The sequence below is a fragment of the Carlito syrichta genome, unplaced genomic scaffold (assembly GCF_000164805.1).
Source record: "Carlito syrichta isolate Samal-C Ts95f unplaced genomic scaffold, Tarsius_syrichta-2.0.1 Scaffold308820, whole genome shotgun sequence".
Taxonomy (NCBI): Eukaryota; Metazoa; Chordata; class Mammalia; order Primates; family Tarsiidae; genus Carlito; species Carlito syrichta.
Genome location: NW_007252916.1, coordinates 321264 through 337653, shown reverse-complemented (window position 1 = coordinate 337653; position 16390 = coordinate 321264). Strand labels below are relative to the sequence as shown.

At 49.1% G+C, this 16390-nt stretch overlaps 1 protein-coding gene across 1 annotated transcript in view; it reads right to left on the bottom strand.

Annotated features, from left to right (window-relative positions):
• Positions 1-16390, bottom strand: part of F11R (F11 receptor) — a 25459-nt gene that overhangs the window by 7395 nt on the left and 1674 nt on the right. The window contains exon 3 of the mRNA XM_021716461.1: positions 16238-16379. Coding sequence (XP_021572136.1) covers positions 16238-16379 — 142 coding nt within the window. The remainder of the gene's footprint in view (positions 1-16237; positions 16380-16390) is intronic.

Below are 16390 nucleotides of genomic sequence, written 5' to 3'. Positions count from 1 at the left end.
GTTGCCCAGGTGGGTCTCGAACCCGCGGGCTCTGGCAATTCACTCACCTCAGCCTCCCAAGGTGCGGGATTACAGGCTGAGCCACCGAGCCCGGCTGAGTTTTAAGTCTTTAATGTGCCCTTTGATGCTCAAGCCAGATCTCTCTTCAGGAAAGGACTTACTGTCCCAGCTGCTAGGAGTGTGGCCAGAAGAAGGCCCTCGGTGATCAGCCCTCCTGAAACTGGTCAGAAAACTTCCTTGCCCAACAGCCTGCCTCCTACCAGGGGCAGGGCAGGGACAGCCGGTCTCCAAGGCTTGGTCAGTGGGGTGTGGGGCCTGTACAATGCCCAGCATCGTCTGTCTCCTGGCTTCCTAACTTGGGATGACACTGAAGGACCACTCCCATTCCCCAGCTGCCTGTGGGGTAGGCTGAGCTCTTGCCTCTCCCTCCGCCCAGTCCTGCTTCCTTCCCGGCCTTTTCACAAGTGTGGATCCCAAAAGCACTCCCTAATGAATGTCTTGTATGATAATTGACATCTCAGAGTCAGCTTCCCAAGAACCCAGCCTGTGATACCACCCAAATACAGAGCAGCATCTAATTAAACTAAAAGCTGGTCTTTGAAACAGAGAGAAACACACACAGGTACACATGACAATGTTTGCGTTGGAAGGTTACTCCCCATCACTTCTGACTCTAAGTAAAGCTATTTTTTAAGTCCTCTCAGATGATCAGAGCTAAAACACATTCAGGAATTATACCACATATGTACCCAAATCAAACACTGACCTACAGACAAAATTATGGACTTTGCAACAACTTAGATGGATTTAAAGTCTATCATACTCAGTAATCTATCATGGAAACAAAGAAACGAGCACCACATGTTCTCACTCATAAGTGGGTCCTGAACATGTATCATAATACAAGAGAGGGATGGGCAGTCGGGGACACTGCCGGGGGGAGCACACAACATCACTAAGGGTATCTGATCCTAAACCAGGGGAAGTGAGGACCGGGGGGAGGCTCAAACTTCACCTGTAGGTAGACTACTCATGTACCTAATCCTGACTTGTAACCCACATCTTTAAAATAAAGAGGAAAAAAGATAGATAAAGACATAAATAAAACACAGTGACCTTCACCAGTGGCCTCTGCCGCAGGCTTGCCTGTGTCTGCCTGTGCCGATACTCAAGTCTACTATGACTTCATTTCACAGCCTGAGTCGAGCCTGGCCTTTCCACCATGTCTTTCCTGCGTCTCACCACAGGACGCCCTGGCCATCCTGGCCCATGAGCCCCTTCTCGTTCTTGAACATGCCTCTGGATCCAGACTGCCTGAGTTCAAATCCCAGCTCTGTTACTGGGCCGTGTGACTCAGGCAAGCCACTTAGCCTCTTTGAACCTCAGTTTACCCATCTGTAAAAGGGGGATAATAACAGTTTCTAGATCAAAGGCCGTTGCAAGTGTTAAACAAACAAACACTGTACAAATAGAGTACTTAAAATAGTGTCTGACCAACAGGAAGTGACAAAGTAAGTATTCTATCTTATTATTTTCATCTGCCCAGAGGTCCTTCTCCTGATTTCAAAGTTTTCTTCAACAAGACGCCTAAATAAACATAAATGAAACCTGGAAAGTACTTACACTCCAGCCCACCAAACCCTCTCTCCCTATCACTGTAACTGCCTTAGAAAAGCTGACTCCTTTAGCCGGGTGTGGTAGTGCATGCCAGCTACGTGGAAGGCTGAGGTGGAAGGATCGCTGGAACCCAGCAGGTCAGGCTGCGGTGGCCAGGAGCGGCCACTGCCCTCCAGTCTGGGCGACAGCGTGAGACTCCAACTCAAAAAAAAAAAAAAAAGGCTGACTCCTATCTAGAACCTTCTTGGACAGACCAGCAGAGCTAGGAGCAACCTCTCGAGGAATCCTGTTTACCTCAGGAAGGCCAGTTTTCCTGCTCACCCTCCTCCTCTATGTTATGTGCCCCTTGCCTCTTCACAGCCCCCTTCTGCACTCAATCTTGGGTCTATATTTACCACACCACGCAAACACATACCAATGTCCCACTGATGTTCAGCCCAGGCAACTTGGCCAGACCTCGTCTCTACAATGAATCAAAAAAATTAGCCAGACTGGGTAGTACACACCTGTAGTTCCAGCTACTTGGAAGGATGAAGCAGAAGGATTGTCTGAGCCCAGCAGGTCAAGACTGTAGTGGTTGTGGGCATGTCAATGCACTCCAGTTAGGGCGATAGAATGAGACTCTGACACACACACACACACACACACACACACACACACACACACACACACACACACACACATACAAAAGCATTAGCAGATTTTTGGCCAGCTCAGGTTTTGGGCCCATGTACAGAAAATCCATCTTCTGTCCCACAGCCCAACGAGCACACATATATTAAGCATTTACTCTATGCCAGGCCCTGTGGTAAATACAATATATGTATCATCATTTAATCCCTACAGTAGCCTTCAGAGGTGAACTATATTGTTATTATCATCCCTATTTTCTTTTTCTTTTTTTTCTGAGTAGGAGTCTCACTCTGTTACCCAAGCTGGAGTGCAGTGGTATGCTCATGGCTACTACAGTGTCAACCAGTTGGGCTCAGGCGATCCTTCTGCCTCAGCCTTCCAAGTAGCTGGAACTACAGGCACACACCACTATGCCCAGCTAATTTTTTGGTTTACTATAGAGACAAGGACTTGCCAAGTTGCCCAGGCTGGTCTCGAACTCAGGCAATCCTCTTGCCTCTGCCTCCCAAAGTGCTGGGATTATAGGCATGAGCCACCGCACCAGGCACCACCCCTGTTTTCTGCATGAGGAAACCGAGGCCCAGAAGAGCAAGTAACTTGCCTAAGGTCGCAAAGTGAGCTGTACTATGGATTCACATAAGTGCCATCCAACTACAGAGGCTGTGCTACACTATGGCTACACAGCCTTCCTAAAAACACAAATCTGACACTTGCTTGAAGATCTTGATGATTCCACATTGCTTAGACCATCTAAATTTTTCAGTAAGCTAAGAGCCGGGTGAGGTGGCTCACCCCTATAATCCCAGCAGTTTGGGAGGCTGAGGTGAGAGGAATGCCTGAGCCCATGGATTCGAGACCAGTCTGGGCAACTTGGCGAGACCTCATCTCTACAATAAGAAAAAAATTAGCTGAGCATGGTAGCATGCGTCTGTAGTTCTGGTTAGGAAGGCTGAGGCGGAAGGATTGCTGGAGCCCAGTAGATGGATGCTGGGGTGGCCCTGAGCAAGCTGCTGCACTCCAGTCTAGGCGACAGAGTGAGACTCCAACTCAAAAAAAGAAGAAAAAAAAAAAAGTTCTAGCACTGCCTGAACCTGTGATAAACTTATCATCTACATCACTACTCTACTGTTGCAACTTAACCTCCAGCCATACAAAAACTACCCAAAATTCCCCGCAAAGGTGGGGCTGTTTCACAATCTCTGCCTCTGCTCATGCCATTGCCCTGTGGAACCCTTCCCCCACCCCTTGATCTGGCCGGCGCATATGGGATCATCCGCATTGTTTTCTGGGGAAATAACCAACCACATGCCCAAGGCTTACCGCACCAAGGCCTCTCTCCTAGGCCTTCATGATCCCAGGCAAAACACTACCAAAGCACTTTCTGCAGTGAATAAGTGAATCTCTTATGGTAAAACCCTGTGGAACAGGGGTCATGTGTTATTTACTATTCCGAATACCCATCACTTAGCATAATGCATGATACAAGTTGATAGTCAATGTTAACTCAACAGCTAGAGCATTCACAAATTAGGTCACAGCAGGCCACTCACGGTCACATTTACTTATTAAGGTTTATCTTAAAAAATAAGCCTACTTTTTCTTTTGAGTTGGGGTCTCACTCTTGTCGCCCAGGCTGGAATACAATGGCATGCTCACAGCTACTGCAGTCTCTCCCCCTCAGCCTTCCAAATAGCCTGAACTACAGAGGCATGCCACCACACCCAGCTAAAGCCTCTTTTAAAACAGATCGATGCTGTATACTCAGATGAAGAAAACACTTCATTCAAAACCCATTCTTTTTAAAATTTCTATACTAGGCCAGGTGTGGTGGCTCAGCCTGTAATCCCAGCACTTTGGGAGGCTTAGGCGAGAGAATTGCCTGAGTCTGGGGGTTCAAGACCAGCCTGGGCAGCTTGGAGATACCTCATCTCTACAATAAAATCACAAAAAAGTTAGCTGGACATGGTGGTGTGCATCTGTAGCTCCAGCTACTTGGAAGGCTGAGGCAGAAGAATCGCCTAAGCCCAGCAGGTCAAGGCTGTGGTGATCGTGAGTATGCCACTGCACTCCAGCCTGGGTGACAAAGAGTGAGATATCAACTCAAAAAAATAAATAAATAAAATTTCAATACTAGCATTTTTAAACTGTTCGATGCTTTATTCAGGAAAAATAAAGGTTTTACTAACCTTTTTTTAAAAAATTAAGTTTTGGCAGTGGCTCATGCCTGCAATTCTAGCACTTTGGGAGGTGGAGGCAAGAGGATTGCCTGAGCTCAGAGGTTCGAGACCAGTCTGGGTAACTTGGTGAGACCTCGTCTCTACAAAAAAATTAGCGGGACATGGTAGCATGTACCAGTAGTCCCAGCTGCTCAGGAGGCTGAGGTAGAAAGATCATCTGAGTCCAACAGGCTGTGATTGATCGATGGTACCACTGCACTCCAACCTGGGTGATAGTGAGACCCTGTATCCCCACCAAAAAAAAGTATTTAAAAATTTGCTTCATTGCTTTGTTTTGTCTTGTTTGTTTGTGTGTTCGACGAAGTCTTACTCTGTTGCCCAAGCTGGAGTACAGTGGCATGCTCACATCCACCACAGCCTCTACTGCTGGGCTCAGGTGATCCTTTCGCCTTAGCCTTACAATAGCTGGAACTACAGGTGCACACCACCACACCCAGCTAATTTCTTGATTTATTGTAGAGACAAGATCTCACCCAGTTGCCCAGGCTGGTCTCGAACCCCTGAGTGCAGGTAATCCTCTCGCCTCTACCTCCCAAAGGGTTAGCATCACAATGGTAAAGGCTGGCTTCCTACATGCAGGCCCTCCAGGAAAGTGCAGAGCCAAAAGTGGGAGAGGTGCCAGGAGGTCTTCTATTGCATGGCCTGAAATAGCAGCAGGAAGTGGGAATAGACATAGATCTATTTACACTTCCATTGTCTTCAAGACCAGAGTAATGAAGAAACTCCAGGCAGGCCCAACTCAGCTGAAGAAAAGACCCCTGGCCAGAACAGAAGTGTAATCCTTTTGCAGAGGCAATCCGCAAAATGATTATGGTTGGCTGGGCACAGTGGCTCAGCCTATAATCCCAGCACTTTGGGAGGCTGAGGCGAGTGGATTGCCTGAGTCCGTGGGTTCAAGGCCAGACTGGGCAACTCGGCAAGACCTCGTCTCTACAATAAATGAAAAAATTAGCTGGGCATGGTAGCACATGCCTGTAGTTCCAGCTACTCAGAAGGCTGAGGCGGAAGGATCACCAGAGCCCAACAGGTCGATGCTGGGATGGTTGGTGTGCCACTGCACTCCAGTCTGGGTGACAGAGTGAGATTCCAACTCAAAAATAAGTAAATAAACAAATCTTTAAAAATTATGGTTGTTAGGGACTGAACTTTGTCCCCAAATTTTATATGTTGAAGTCCCTAAGCCCCAGCACCTCAGAATGTGACCATATTCAGAGACAGGGCCATTACAGAGCTAATTAAGTCAGAGGGAGGCCATTGGAGCATGCCCTCATCCAACCTGACTGGTGTCTTTATAGGACACACGAGAGACACTAAGGGTGTGCATGTACAGAGAGATGACCACGTGAACTGACAGCAAGGGGGGACCATCTGCAAGCCAAGGAGAGAGGCCTCAGAGGAAACCCACCCTACCAGTACCTTAATCTTGCATTTCTAGCCTCCAGGCAGTGAGAAAATAAATTTCTGTTGTTTGAGCCACTTCATTATGACAGCGCTAGCAAATCAATACAGTGGTATAAGCGGGTCATCTGCTGTGGACATCCTGGCAAAGTCACCAGGGAATACAGTCTTGACTTAAGGCACTATGACATTTCTGCACAATGAAAGAATCAGCATAACCCTTGAAGCCCTCTTTATAAGGCTTGTCCTATATGCTTAATCCATCCTATGTGAATTCTAACATAGATTACTGAGCAAGACCAAGAAAACCACTCAAAAAAGTAACAGGAACAGCTAAGATTCACTGAACGCTTACTATGTGCCAGGCACTCTTCTAAGCCCTATACTAGTTTAACTCTTTTTTTTTTTAAATTTGGAATCTCACTCCATCGCCCAGACTGGAGTGCAGTGGCATGCTCCTGGCCACCGTAGCCTCGACCTGCTGGACTCTAGTGATTGTTCTGCCTCAGCCTTCCAAGTAGCCGGAATTACAGGAGCGCGCTACCACGCCCGGCTAATTTTTTATTTATGGCAGAGACAAGGTCTCGCCAAGTTGCCCAGGTGGGTCTCGAACTCGCTGGTTCAGGCAATCCACTCATCCCAGCCTCGCAAAGTGCTGGGATTACAGGTTGAGCCACCGAGCCCGGTCTGGTTTAACTCATTTAATCCGTTTAAGAATATCATGAGATAGATACTAGTATGGCTCTCATCACCCAAGAGTTAATTGGGTCACATAAATTAATTAATTTGCTCAAGGTCACAAAAGTAGTATAGTAGGTGGCAGAGCTAAGATCTTAACACAGGTTATCTGATCCCAGTATATGACACTGCATTGACTACCAGTAACTTTGGAGGGAAAAAATGCATATTGCTATCCCAAAAGTCAAGGTAGATGGATTTGAACTGGTGTAGAAATGTGTCTAAGGGCTAACTGCGGTGGCTCAAACCTGTAATCCCAGCACTTTGGGAGGCTGAGGCAAGAGGACAGCCTGAGCCCAGGGGTTAGAGACCAGCCTGGGCAACTTGGCAAGACCTCTTCTCTACAATAAATCAAAAAGTTAGCCAGGTGTGGTGGTTCATGCCTGTAGTTCCAGTTACTTGGAAGGCTCATGTGGAAGGATTGCCTGAGCCAAGCAGGTCGAGGCTGCAGTGGCCAAGAACGTACCAATGCACTTCAGCCTGGGTGACAGTGAGACTCAGATTCAAAAAAAAAGAAAAAAAAGAGATATGTCTAAAATACAGTAACAATATGTAGAATAAGAAATATTCTAAAGCCAGGTTCGGTGGCTCAGCCTGTAATTCCGCGCCTTTGGGAGGCTGAGGTGAGTGGATTGCCTGAGCCCGCGGGTTCGAGACTCGCCTGGGCAGCGAGACCTCATCTCTACAATAAATCAAAACATTAGCCGGGCGTGGTAGCACGTGCCTGTAGTTCCAGCTACTTGGAAGGCTGAGGCAGAAGGATCACCTGAGCCCAGTAGGTGGCCTGTGGTGGCCATGAGCATGCCACTGCACTTCAGCCTGGGTGACTGAGTGAGACTCCAACTCAAAAAAAAAAAAAAAGACATATGCTAACAAGCAAGCAAACATTATTATAATTTAGAGAAAAGGAGAATGGGAAAAAGGAATAAAAAGGAAAAGAAGCCATAAAAAAATGAAATCCTGTCATTTGCAGCAACGTGAGTAGAACTGGAGGTCACTATATTAAGTGAAATAAACCAGGCACAGAAAGGCAAATATCACATGTTCTCACTCACATATGGGAGTTTAAAAAGGGGATCTCATGGAGTATGATAGGCTAAGAAGAGTATGGGATGGGGATGAAGAGAAGTTGGTTAATGGGTATAAACAGATAGATAAGCCAGGCATGGTGGCATATACCTATAATCCTAACACTTTGGGAGTGGATGCAAAAGGATCGCCTGAGTCCACAGGTTCAAGACCAGCCCGGGCAACATGGCGAGACCCCATCTCTACAATAAAAAATTAGCTGGGTATGGTGGGTCATGCCTGTAACCCCTTAACTTTGGGAGGCAGAGGTGAGAGGATTGCCTGAGCCCAGGGCAACCTGGCGAGACCCCGGCTCTACAATAAATCAAAAAATTAGCTGTGTGTGGTGGCGTGCACCTGTAGTTCCAGCTAACTGGAAGATTGAGGAGGAAGGGTCACCTGACTCTCAGCAGGTAGAGGCTGCAGTAGCCATGAGTGTGTCACTGCACTCCAGCCTGGGCAAAAGAGTGAGACTCCGGCTCAAAAAATAAAAAATTTAAAAAAAGGCAGTAGTGGGAAACTGCCAGAAGAGGGGGGGTGGGATTGGCAGTTGAGGGAAACTGCCAAGAGAGGGAAAGGCACACCTCATCAATAAGGGTACCCGCATAATGAACATTTGTATACCTAACCCTGAATTGTACTCCCACATCTTTAAAACAAAGGAATAAAAAAAGAAAAAATAATTTAAAAAATGATAATAGTAAAAGACATGCTCCCAATACAAAGAAATGATCAAGGCTGGAGGTGATGGATATCCCAAATATCCTGACTTAATCATGACACATTCTATACATGCATCAAAACATCACACGTATCCCCATACACATGCAAAATTATATATCAATTTTTTTAAAGTTTGCTTAAATCATACAGACCACAATAAAAATAAAACAAAATCAGAGTTGGGTATGGTGGCTCACATCTGCAATCCCAGCACTTTGGAAGGTGGAGGCGAGAGGATTTCCTGAGACCAGGAGTTCAAGACCAGCCTGGGCAAGATGGCACAACCTCTTCTCTTCAATAAATCACACAAACAAAAAATTAGGGCCGGGTTCGGTGGCTCAGCCTGTAATCCCGCGCTTTGGGAGGCCGAGGTGAGTGAATTGCCTGAGCCCGTGGGTTCGAGACTCGCCTGGGCAACTTGGCAAGACCTCATCTCTACAATAAATCAAAAAATTAGCCGGGCATGGCAGCGCGCGCCTGTAGCTCCAGCTACTTGGAAGGCTGAGGCGGAAGGATCGCCAGAGCCCAGCAGGTCGCAGCTGCGGTGGCCGTGAGCGTGCCACTGCTCTCCAGCCTGGGTGACAAAGAGTGAGACTCCAGCTAAAAAAAAAAAAAAAAAAAATTAGCTGAGCGTGATAGCACACTCCTGTGGTTCCAGCCACTTGGAAGGCCGAGGTAGAAGGGATCACCTGAGCCCAGCAGGTCAAGGCTCAAGGCTGCGGTGGCCATGAGCTTTTGCAATTGCACTCCAGCCTTGGTGAGAGTGAGACTCCAACTCAAATTAAATAAATAAATAAATGTCAGAAAGGTGAAGCAAACACAACAGACCAAAAAAAAAAAAAAAAAGGTGGTGGCACACGACTGTGGTTCCACTACTTAGAAGGCTGAGGCGGAAGGATGCCCTTAGTCCAGCAGGTTGAGGCTATGGTAGCTGTGATCGTGCCACTGCAATCAAGCCTGGGCACAGAGTGAGACTCCAACTCAAAAAAAATAAATAAATAAAAAGGTAAGTTTAAAGATTTATGCACAAGGACAGTTTAATGTTAGCACAGTAGAGAACAAAAAACCTAAATGTCCAATAAAAAGCACAACCATACATGACAGTGCTATAGAATGGGCCTTGTCTAAAGCATATTTTACCATGTATATTACACACTAATTCAGAGTTAAGACTAGAATGAATGAAACACCAGCAATAAGTGTTTATCTTTAGATAACAGAATAACACGTGATTTTATTTTCTCAATAGTCCTCTGTGTTTTCCCATTTTTCTACATTGAGTATGTATCACTCTTTTATTTTTATTTATTTATTTTTTTGAGTTGGAGTCTCACTCCGTCGCCCAGACTGGAGTGCAGTGGCCGGAGCGGCCACTGCAACCTCAACCTGCTAGGCTCTGGCGATCCTTCCACCTCAGCCTTCCGAGTAGCTGGAATTACAGGCACGCGCTACCACGCCCGGCTAATTTTTTGATTTATTGTAGAGATGAGGTCTCGCTGCCCAGGCGGTTCTCGAACCCGCAGGCTCAGGCAATCCACTCACCTAAGCCTCCCAAAGGCACGGGATTACAGGCTGAGCCACCGAACCCGGCTTGTATCACTTTTTTAATAAAACATTTATCTTTTTAAAAAGTTACTCTCAGGCCAGGCATGGTGGCTCAGGCCTGTTATCCTAGCCCTTTGGGAAGCAATGCAGGAGGATTGCCTGAGCCCAGGAGTTTGAGATCAGCCTGGGCAACATGGCAAGAACTTGTCTCCATAATAACCAAAAAAAATTAGCCAGGCATGGTGGCATGCGCCTGTAGTCCCAGCAGGTTGAGGCTGTGATAGCTACCTCACTAAAGCCTGGGCGACAATGCAACTCAAAAAAAAAGTTACTCTCGTCCCATCTATGCTCCCCAAACATTTTGTACTTTGATGACAGCTCCTGACAAACTCTGATCTGTGCCCTACTTAGTCATTCTCTGCCTGCAGTCTCCTGGGTCCTGCTTGCATCCTCCCCAGCTCCCCAGGTACTTGCTCTGCCCAGAGAAGGTGCTTCATGGCCCACACAGAGACACTAGATGAGAAGCTGGCAAAGCGGGTGAGGCCTCTGGACACTCAGCAGAGCCCACCAGTAACCATCACCTGATGGGGAAGGGTCTGACCCACAACAGAAAAGTGACTTCCTTTTGTTGCTTAAAGAAACCCTTTGTTAGTCGGGCTCGGTGGCTCCACCTGTAATCCCGCGCCTTTGGGAGGCTGAGGTGAGTGGATTGCCTGTGCCCATGGGTTCCAGACCCACCTGGGCAGCGAGACCTCATCTCTACAATAAATCAAAAAAATCAGCTGGGCGTGGCAGCGCACGCCTGTAGTTCCAGCTACTTGGAAGGCTGAGGCAGAAGGATCGCCGGAGCCCAGCAGGTCGAGGTGACGGGGAACAGCCACTGCACTCCAGTCTGGGCCACAGAGTGAGACTCCGACTCAAAAAAAAGAAACACTTTGTTTTCTTTACATATCCTGTTCATTACTGGAATTTTTCTCAGGTTGCTTATGTGCAATTAGCTGCTTGAATTCGTTCTTTTAAAAAAAAGGAAGAAAGAGGAGGGAAGCTGCCAGACAGTTTCTCAGGTTTTCCTTATGAATTCACCTAGACTTCTCCCTGGGCACATGAGCCTCACAGGACCCTCCAGCCATGAGAGAGCTAGAGCCCTGGAACAAGGAGCTTCCTTTTTTTTTTTTTTGAGTTGGAGTCTCACTCTGTCATCCAGGACGGAGGGCAGTGACACGCTCCCGGTCACCTCAGCTTTGACCTGCTGGGCTCAGCTAACCCTTCCACCTCAGCCTTCCAAGTAGCTGGAACTATGGACACACGCCACCATGGCTGGCTAATTTTTTTATTTATTGTAGAGATGAGGTCTCGCCAAGTTGTCCAGGCTGGTCTCAAACCCACGGGCTCAGGCAATCATCTCACCTCGGCCTCCCAAAGTGCTGGGATTATAGGCATTAGCTACTGCACCTGATTGAACAGGAGCTTTCTAAAGCCACCAGCTAAAGTGAACCCAGTTTACCTTCACTTTTGCCCCCTAATCTCTAGCACAGTGCTCAGGATAGAGTAAACTGCAATGTTTGTTGGATTAACAGATCCATTTTACATTGCAAGACAACTAGAACTAGAACCTGGACCGAAGGCTTCCACCCCAGTGTGCCCTTTTCTCCCCCACCACCTATCCTGCAGAGACCAAGCCAGCTCCTGCAAGGATTGGCCTCTCAGGAAGGACCAGGAATTCCTACCAGGGCCAAGGAAGTTCCACAGCTGGCAGGTCCTTGCTGGAAGTTGGAGTGGAACAGATAAAGAATGCGGGGGCAAGAGGAAGGCTTGTGAGTCCAACAACAGGCTGGGCTATGTCTAACAGCCAACCTTGGCTGCACTTTCAGTGACGTTGACCAGCTGGCTTGGTCCGCCCCTCCAAGGATGGCAGCAGTGGCAACGGGCTGAGACAGGAGTGCTTTCACTCCCTCCTGCCCTCTCTCAGAAGCATTTCCAGTTCTACCGGCTCAGCTCCCCTCCCCACTCCCCTGTCCCCACAGCAAGGGAAGGTCCTGCCCACCCGCCTACCCAGGATGCACTCCAGGGGCCTGACATCAAACTTCCTGCCAGCCAGTGGCTTCCTCCTGTCCCCACCCCCACATTGTAAAACAAGGGACACAAGTGGACTTTAGACAGAAACCCTGCTTATCAGGGAGTCCAGACAGATGAACTCTGGGTTTAAGTGCCAGGAAAACCCAATCGCCCTGCTTCCCACAACACATCACAGTACTGACTCCTGGTCCTCAATTACATTTGATACCTGGTTATCCGCGTTTTTCCTGAACCTCTGAAAAAGGAAGCAGTTTTGAGTTGAGAGCCCCAGCCGACAGCTATGAAAAACAAGCCCCATCACTTCTTTTTTTTTTTTTTTTGAGTTGGGAGTCTCACTCTGTTGCCCAGACTGGAGTGCAGTGGCCGCTCCCGGCCACCGCAGCCTCGACCTGCTGGGCTCCAGCAACCCTTCCACCTCAACCTTCCAAGTAGCTGGAACTGCAGGTGCACGCTAACCACGCCTGGCTAATTTTTTGATTTATTGTAGAGATGAGGTCTCGTCAAGTTGCCCAGTCATGGTGGTCCATGCCTGTGATCCCAGCACTTTGAGTCCGGGGGTTCGAGACCAGCCTGGGCAACTTGGCAAAACCTCATCTCTACAATAAAAAAATATATATATAGCCAGACATGGTGGTGCACACCTGTAGTTCCAGCTACTTGGAAGACTGAGGCAGAAGAATCACCTGAACCCAGCAGGTCAAGGCTGTGGGGTCCAGTCTGGGTGACACAGTGAGACTCCAACTCAAAAAAATTTTTAAAAAGGAAGAAAAAAACTATAGGGGCATGGAGTGAACGGGAGCAAGATGGGAAGGAGGTGCCCCACCCCTCTGATAGCATTTTGATTCTCAAACTTTGCCAACTATCCTATTGTAAATAAATAATTTTTAAATTACAGCAGCTGTACACCAAGTCAGAACTGGCTGGAGACCTCAGACAGGAAAAAGAACTGAAGAGATGCATCATGAGGTGAAAGTGTGTGTGTGTGGGGGGGGACATGATGACCAGCAGGCACTGGAATTCCACTGCCACTCACTGGGTGTTGCCAGTCACCACCGAAGTTTCTACTTCGGAGGGAGCAGTTCTTTCCTGGGAGCAGAGGGAGGGGTAAGAAGGAGTGACTCACTGCCAACCTAGAGTTTTGAGATAAGTCTGCCCCTGAATAGCAAAGTTAGAAAAAGGCTTGAGTCAGAAACCTCTCAGTAGGAACCCGAGACTCAAGAGACCGACAGGGCAGCAGTTCCACCCTCCCGGAACGCCCCGGTACCTGACTGAGTGATACTACACTCAGTCGGGGGAGAGGACCAAAGGCCAGCCTTCCCACCAGGTTTCCCTTTCTCCCAAAGGTTACAGTGCCAGACAGCCTATCCACCCTCAACCGTGCCCCTCCCTGGGAGATGACTGAACCTTTCCAAGCACAGGTTCTCCAGGGAAAGGGAGGCTGTACTCCGGGCCCCAAGTTTTTCTGTGCACAAGCCCGGCTCTCCCAGTGTCTAGCCCAGGATCCCTCCCCAGCAGGGTCAGGCCTTCCTCTCCATTCGATGCCATGCTGGGATTGGGCTTTGGCTTGACATGTCCGCCCTTTGTCCTTTCTCCCTGATCACAGTACCCACAGTGAGGAGCAGCCCTGGGGGAAGGAGGAGAACACACGGCAACCCACACATGCCTCCCAGGGTACCAGACAGACGGGACACCCAGGAAAAGCCCCTACGTTTTGACTCTCACCCATTTGGAATCGCCCTGCTTCCTCTGACCTACTCTTCTGGGGACAACATTCTGGCATTCTTTCTTTCTCACAGAACCTGAGGGGCATAACAGCTGCCCACATTAATCCCTTCATGTAAATGTAATGTATCCCAGTAGATTCTCAAGACAAGGACAGGACAAGGATTGCCACTTCTGTTTTACAGATGAAAAGACTGAGCCAAAAGCCTAAGACCACAAACAAGGCAGAGAGGAAGTCAAGCTAGAGCCAGGGGTGGGAGGTGGCCTGCGCCGATTTCCATCCTCATTTGCACTTAAAAATCCTTCTCTGCTTCCAACCCCCACTCCCACCCCCACCCATAACCTGATTTAAAAGCTACAAAGTCACCGGGGCCTGTAATCCCAGCTTTGGGGAGGCTGAGGCAGGAGGATCACTCCGGCACAGGAGTTCAAGGCTATCCTGGGCAACACAGCAAGACCTCATCTCTACAGATAAATAAAAAAGAACCAGGCGTGGTAGTGGGCAACTGTAGTCCCAGCTACTCAGGAGGCTGAGGCAGAACTGCCTGAGCACAGAAGTCGAGGCAGAGGTGATCCATAAGGGTGCCACAGCACTCCAGCCTGGGTGACAGATTGAAACCCCAACCAAAAAAGAAAACAAAAAAAAGTTACAGAGTCAGTTCCTCCATCCTCTGGACATGTCACCTCCCGGGACCCACTGTCCTGCCAGGCTAATGTAACATCATCTCAGGCTCCCCTAAACCACTGTTGCTTGGATCCCTGAAGACACTCCAAGCTCAAAATGGTGCTATCAACACCCTTCCAGCGCCACCATGTGATTCCGTAGGATTGTCATAATAATATAGGGAATTGGGGAGAGAGAAAAGGAGGCGAGGGCTGGTTAGAAAGTGGCTCCGGGAAGGTGACAAACCTGGCAAGCATTATCACTGACAGAAACAATTACAGCCATTGACCCAGAAGAAACTTCTGGGTATGGGAGGAGAGTACTGGCACAAAGGCTGGCAAAATCTCTAGGACTGAGTACCAAAAACAATACCTGGGTGTCACTAGCAGTTCTAAGACTCAAGCAGAACGAAAGGGAGAGGTGAGAGAAGGAAGAACTCCGTGGGAAAGCAAAATGTTGAAGGTAAGTAGACCAGTGGATCTGAAGCCACATCCCAACAGCTAGTGTCCATCGGTGCTGGAGACACTGGTCCAGGAGTGAACAAAGGAAGAGCACGTCAGAGACTGTGGCTCCACACCCAGTCCCTCCCCCAACCCTCTTGTCAGCCTGGAAAAGTCATTTCCCCTCTTTGTATGCATTTCCTTATCTGTACAATGGAAAGCGGGTGAGCTCTGCCTCTGGTCCAATCCACCCAAAGGTTCTTATTTTCGTGCTAACAGAGAAGTGATCACTCCATCTAACAGCTGGAAACTTAAATTCGCCCTTCAAAAACTGAGCAAAATGAATTTAGATGACACGATACTGATTGTAATCATTCATTTCTTTTCCTAAACATGAAGCTATAAAGGAAAAAAAGGGCCCCTGTAGAACACATACTGGCACAACTACCCACTCAGCACAGGTATAGCCACCGGAGAATCAGGCAGATAAACACACAGGTGCTGACACAGGTTGACAAACGCCAAACCAGCCGACACAAACACACCTCGAGACAGGCAGGCCCCAGCAGGTAAGCCCCATTGTTCAGGAAAGGGAGTCTGTTCAGGAAACAAAAAACTCTCACATCCAAGGGGAGGGCAGAGTCCTGGTTCCAGGAGAAACAACCAACCAACAGCACATCCTCCCCCGGGAAAAACCACTCAGGCCACATTTGTGTATTAAGGACTCCTGAGTGCCATTCCAGAAAGTAACTACTAGAATCTGTCTGAGCTCGGAGAACTTTCAGATTTCAAGTCCGCTACCTCTTCAAACTCCGCACCCAGCCACTTCCCAGGGCACCCAAGCCACCCAACGGTTCAGAGAAGCTGGAGACGCCTCCGCAAAAGCCAGAGAGACAGACCCCCGTCCCAGCCCACCTCTATTAGATCCCCTGAGAGGACCCTGAAGGAGCCGCCGGGGAAGCCAGGAGGTGAAGGGCTCGCGGCCTCTTGGGTGGTTCGTGGGTGCTGGGTGCGGGCTGGGGGGGCAGGCTGGCCCTTCCTGGGGGTGCAAAGCGGGGCTGGGCGGGCGTGTGTGGGAAGGGGCCTCGCGCCCTCCAGGCCTCCCCTGGGTGGAGTGGAGCCAGCCCCCCTCGTCACCGGCGCGGGGTGCGCAAAGGGCCAGCTCCCTCCCAGCGAGGTGAGGGGTGGGTCACCACTCACCAGTGTGGGGGAGGGAGGAGAAAGCAGAGGGACCAGCCAGGGATGGAAGAGAAAATTGGGAGGGTGAGGAGGGCAGGTTTCTGGACTCCTCCCTCCCGCGGGCGCCTGGCGTGGGGAGCGCCTCCCTCCAGCCTCCGACCCGATCCGCCGACTCCTCCCGAAACCCGGGGGCTTACACAGGGTGGCCAACGTGAAGAGGCGCAAGTGTCTCCTCGCGGCTTTCGCCTTTGTACCCATCGCGACCGGGACCTCGAACGCGGCCTCCGCGGGAGCCCGGGGAACGGACACAGCTTCGCGAACTGCGGCGCAGGGACTGAGCTCCAGGCGCC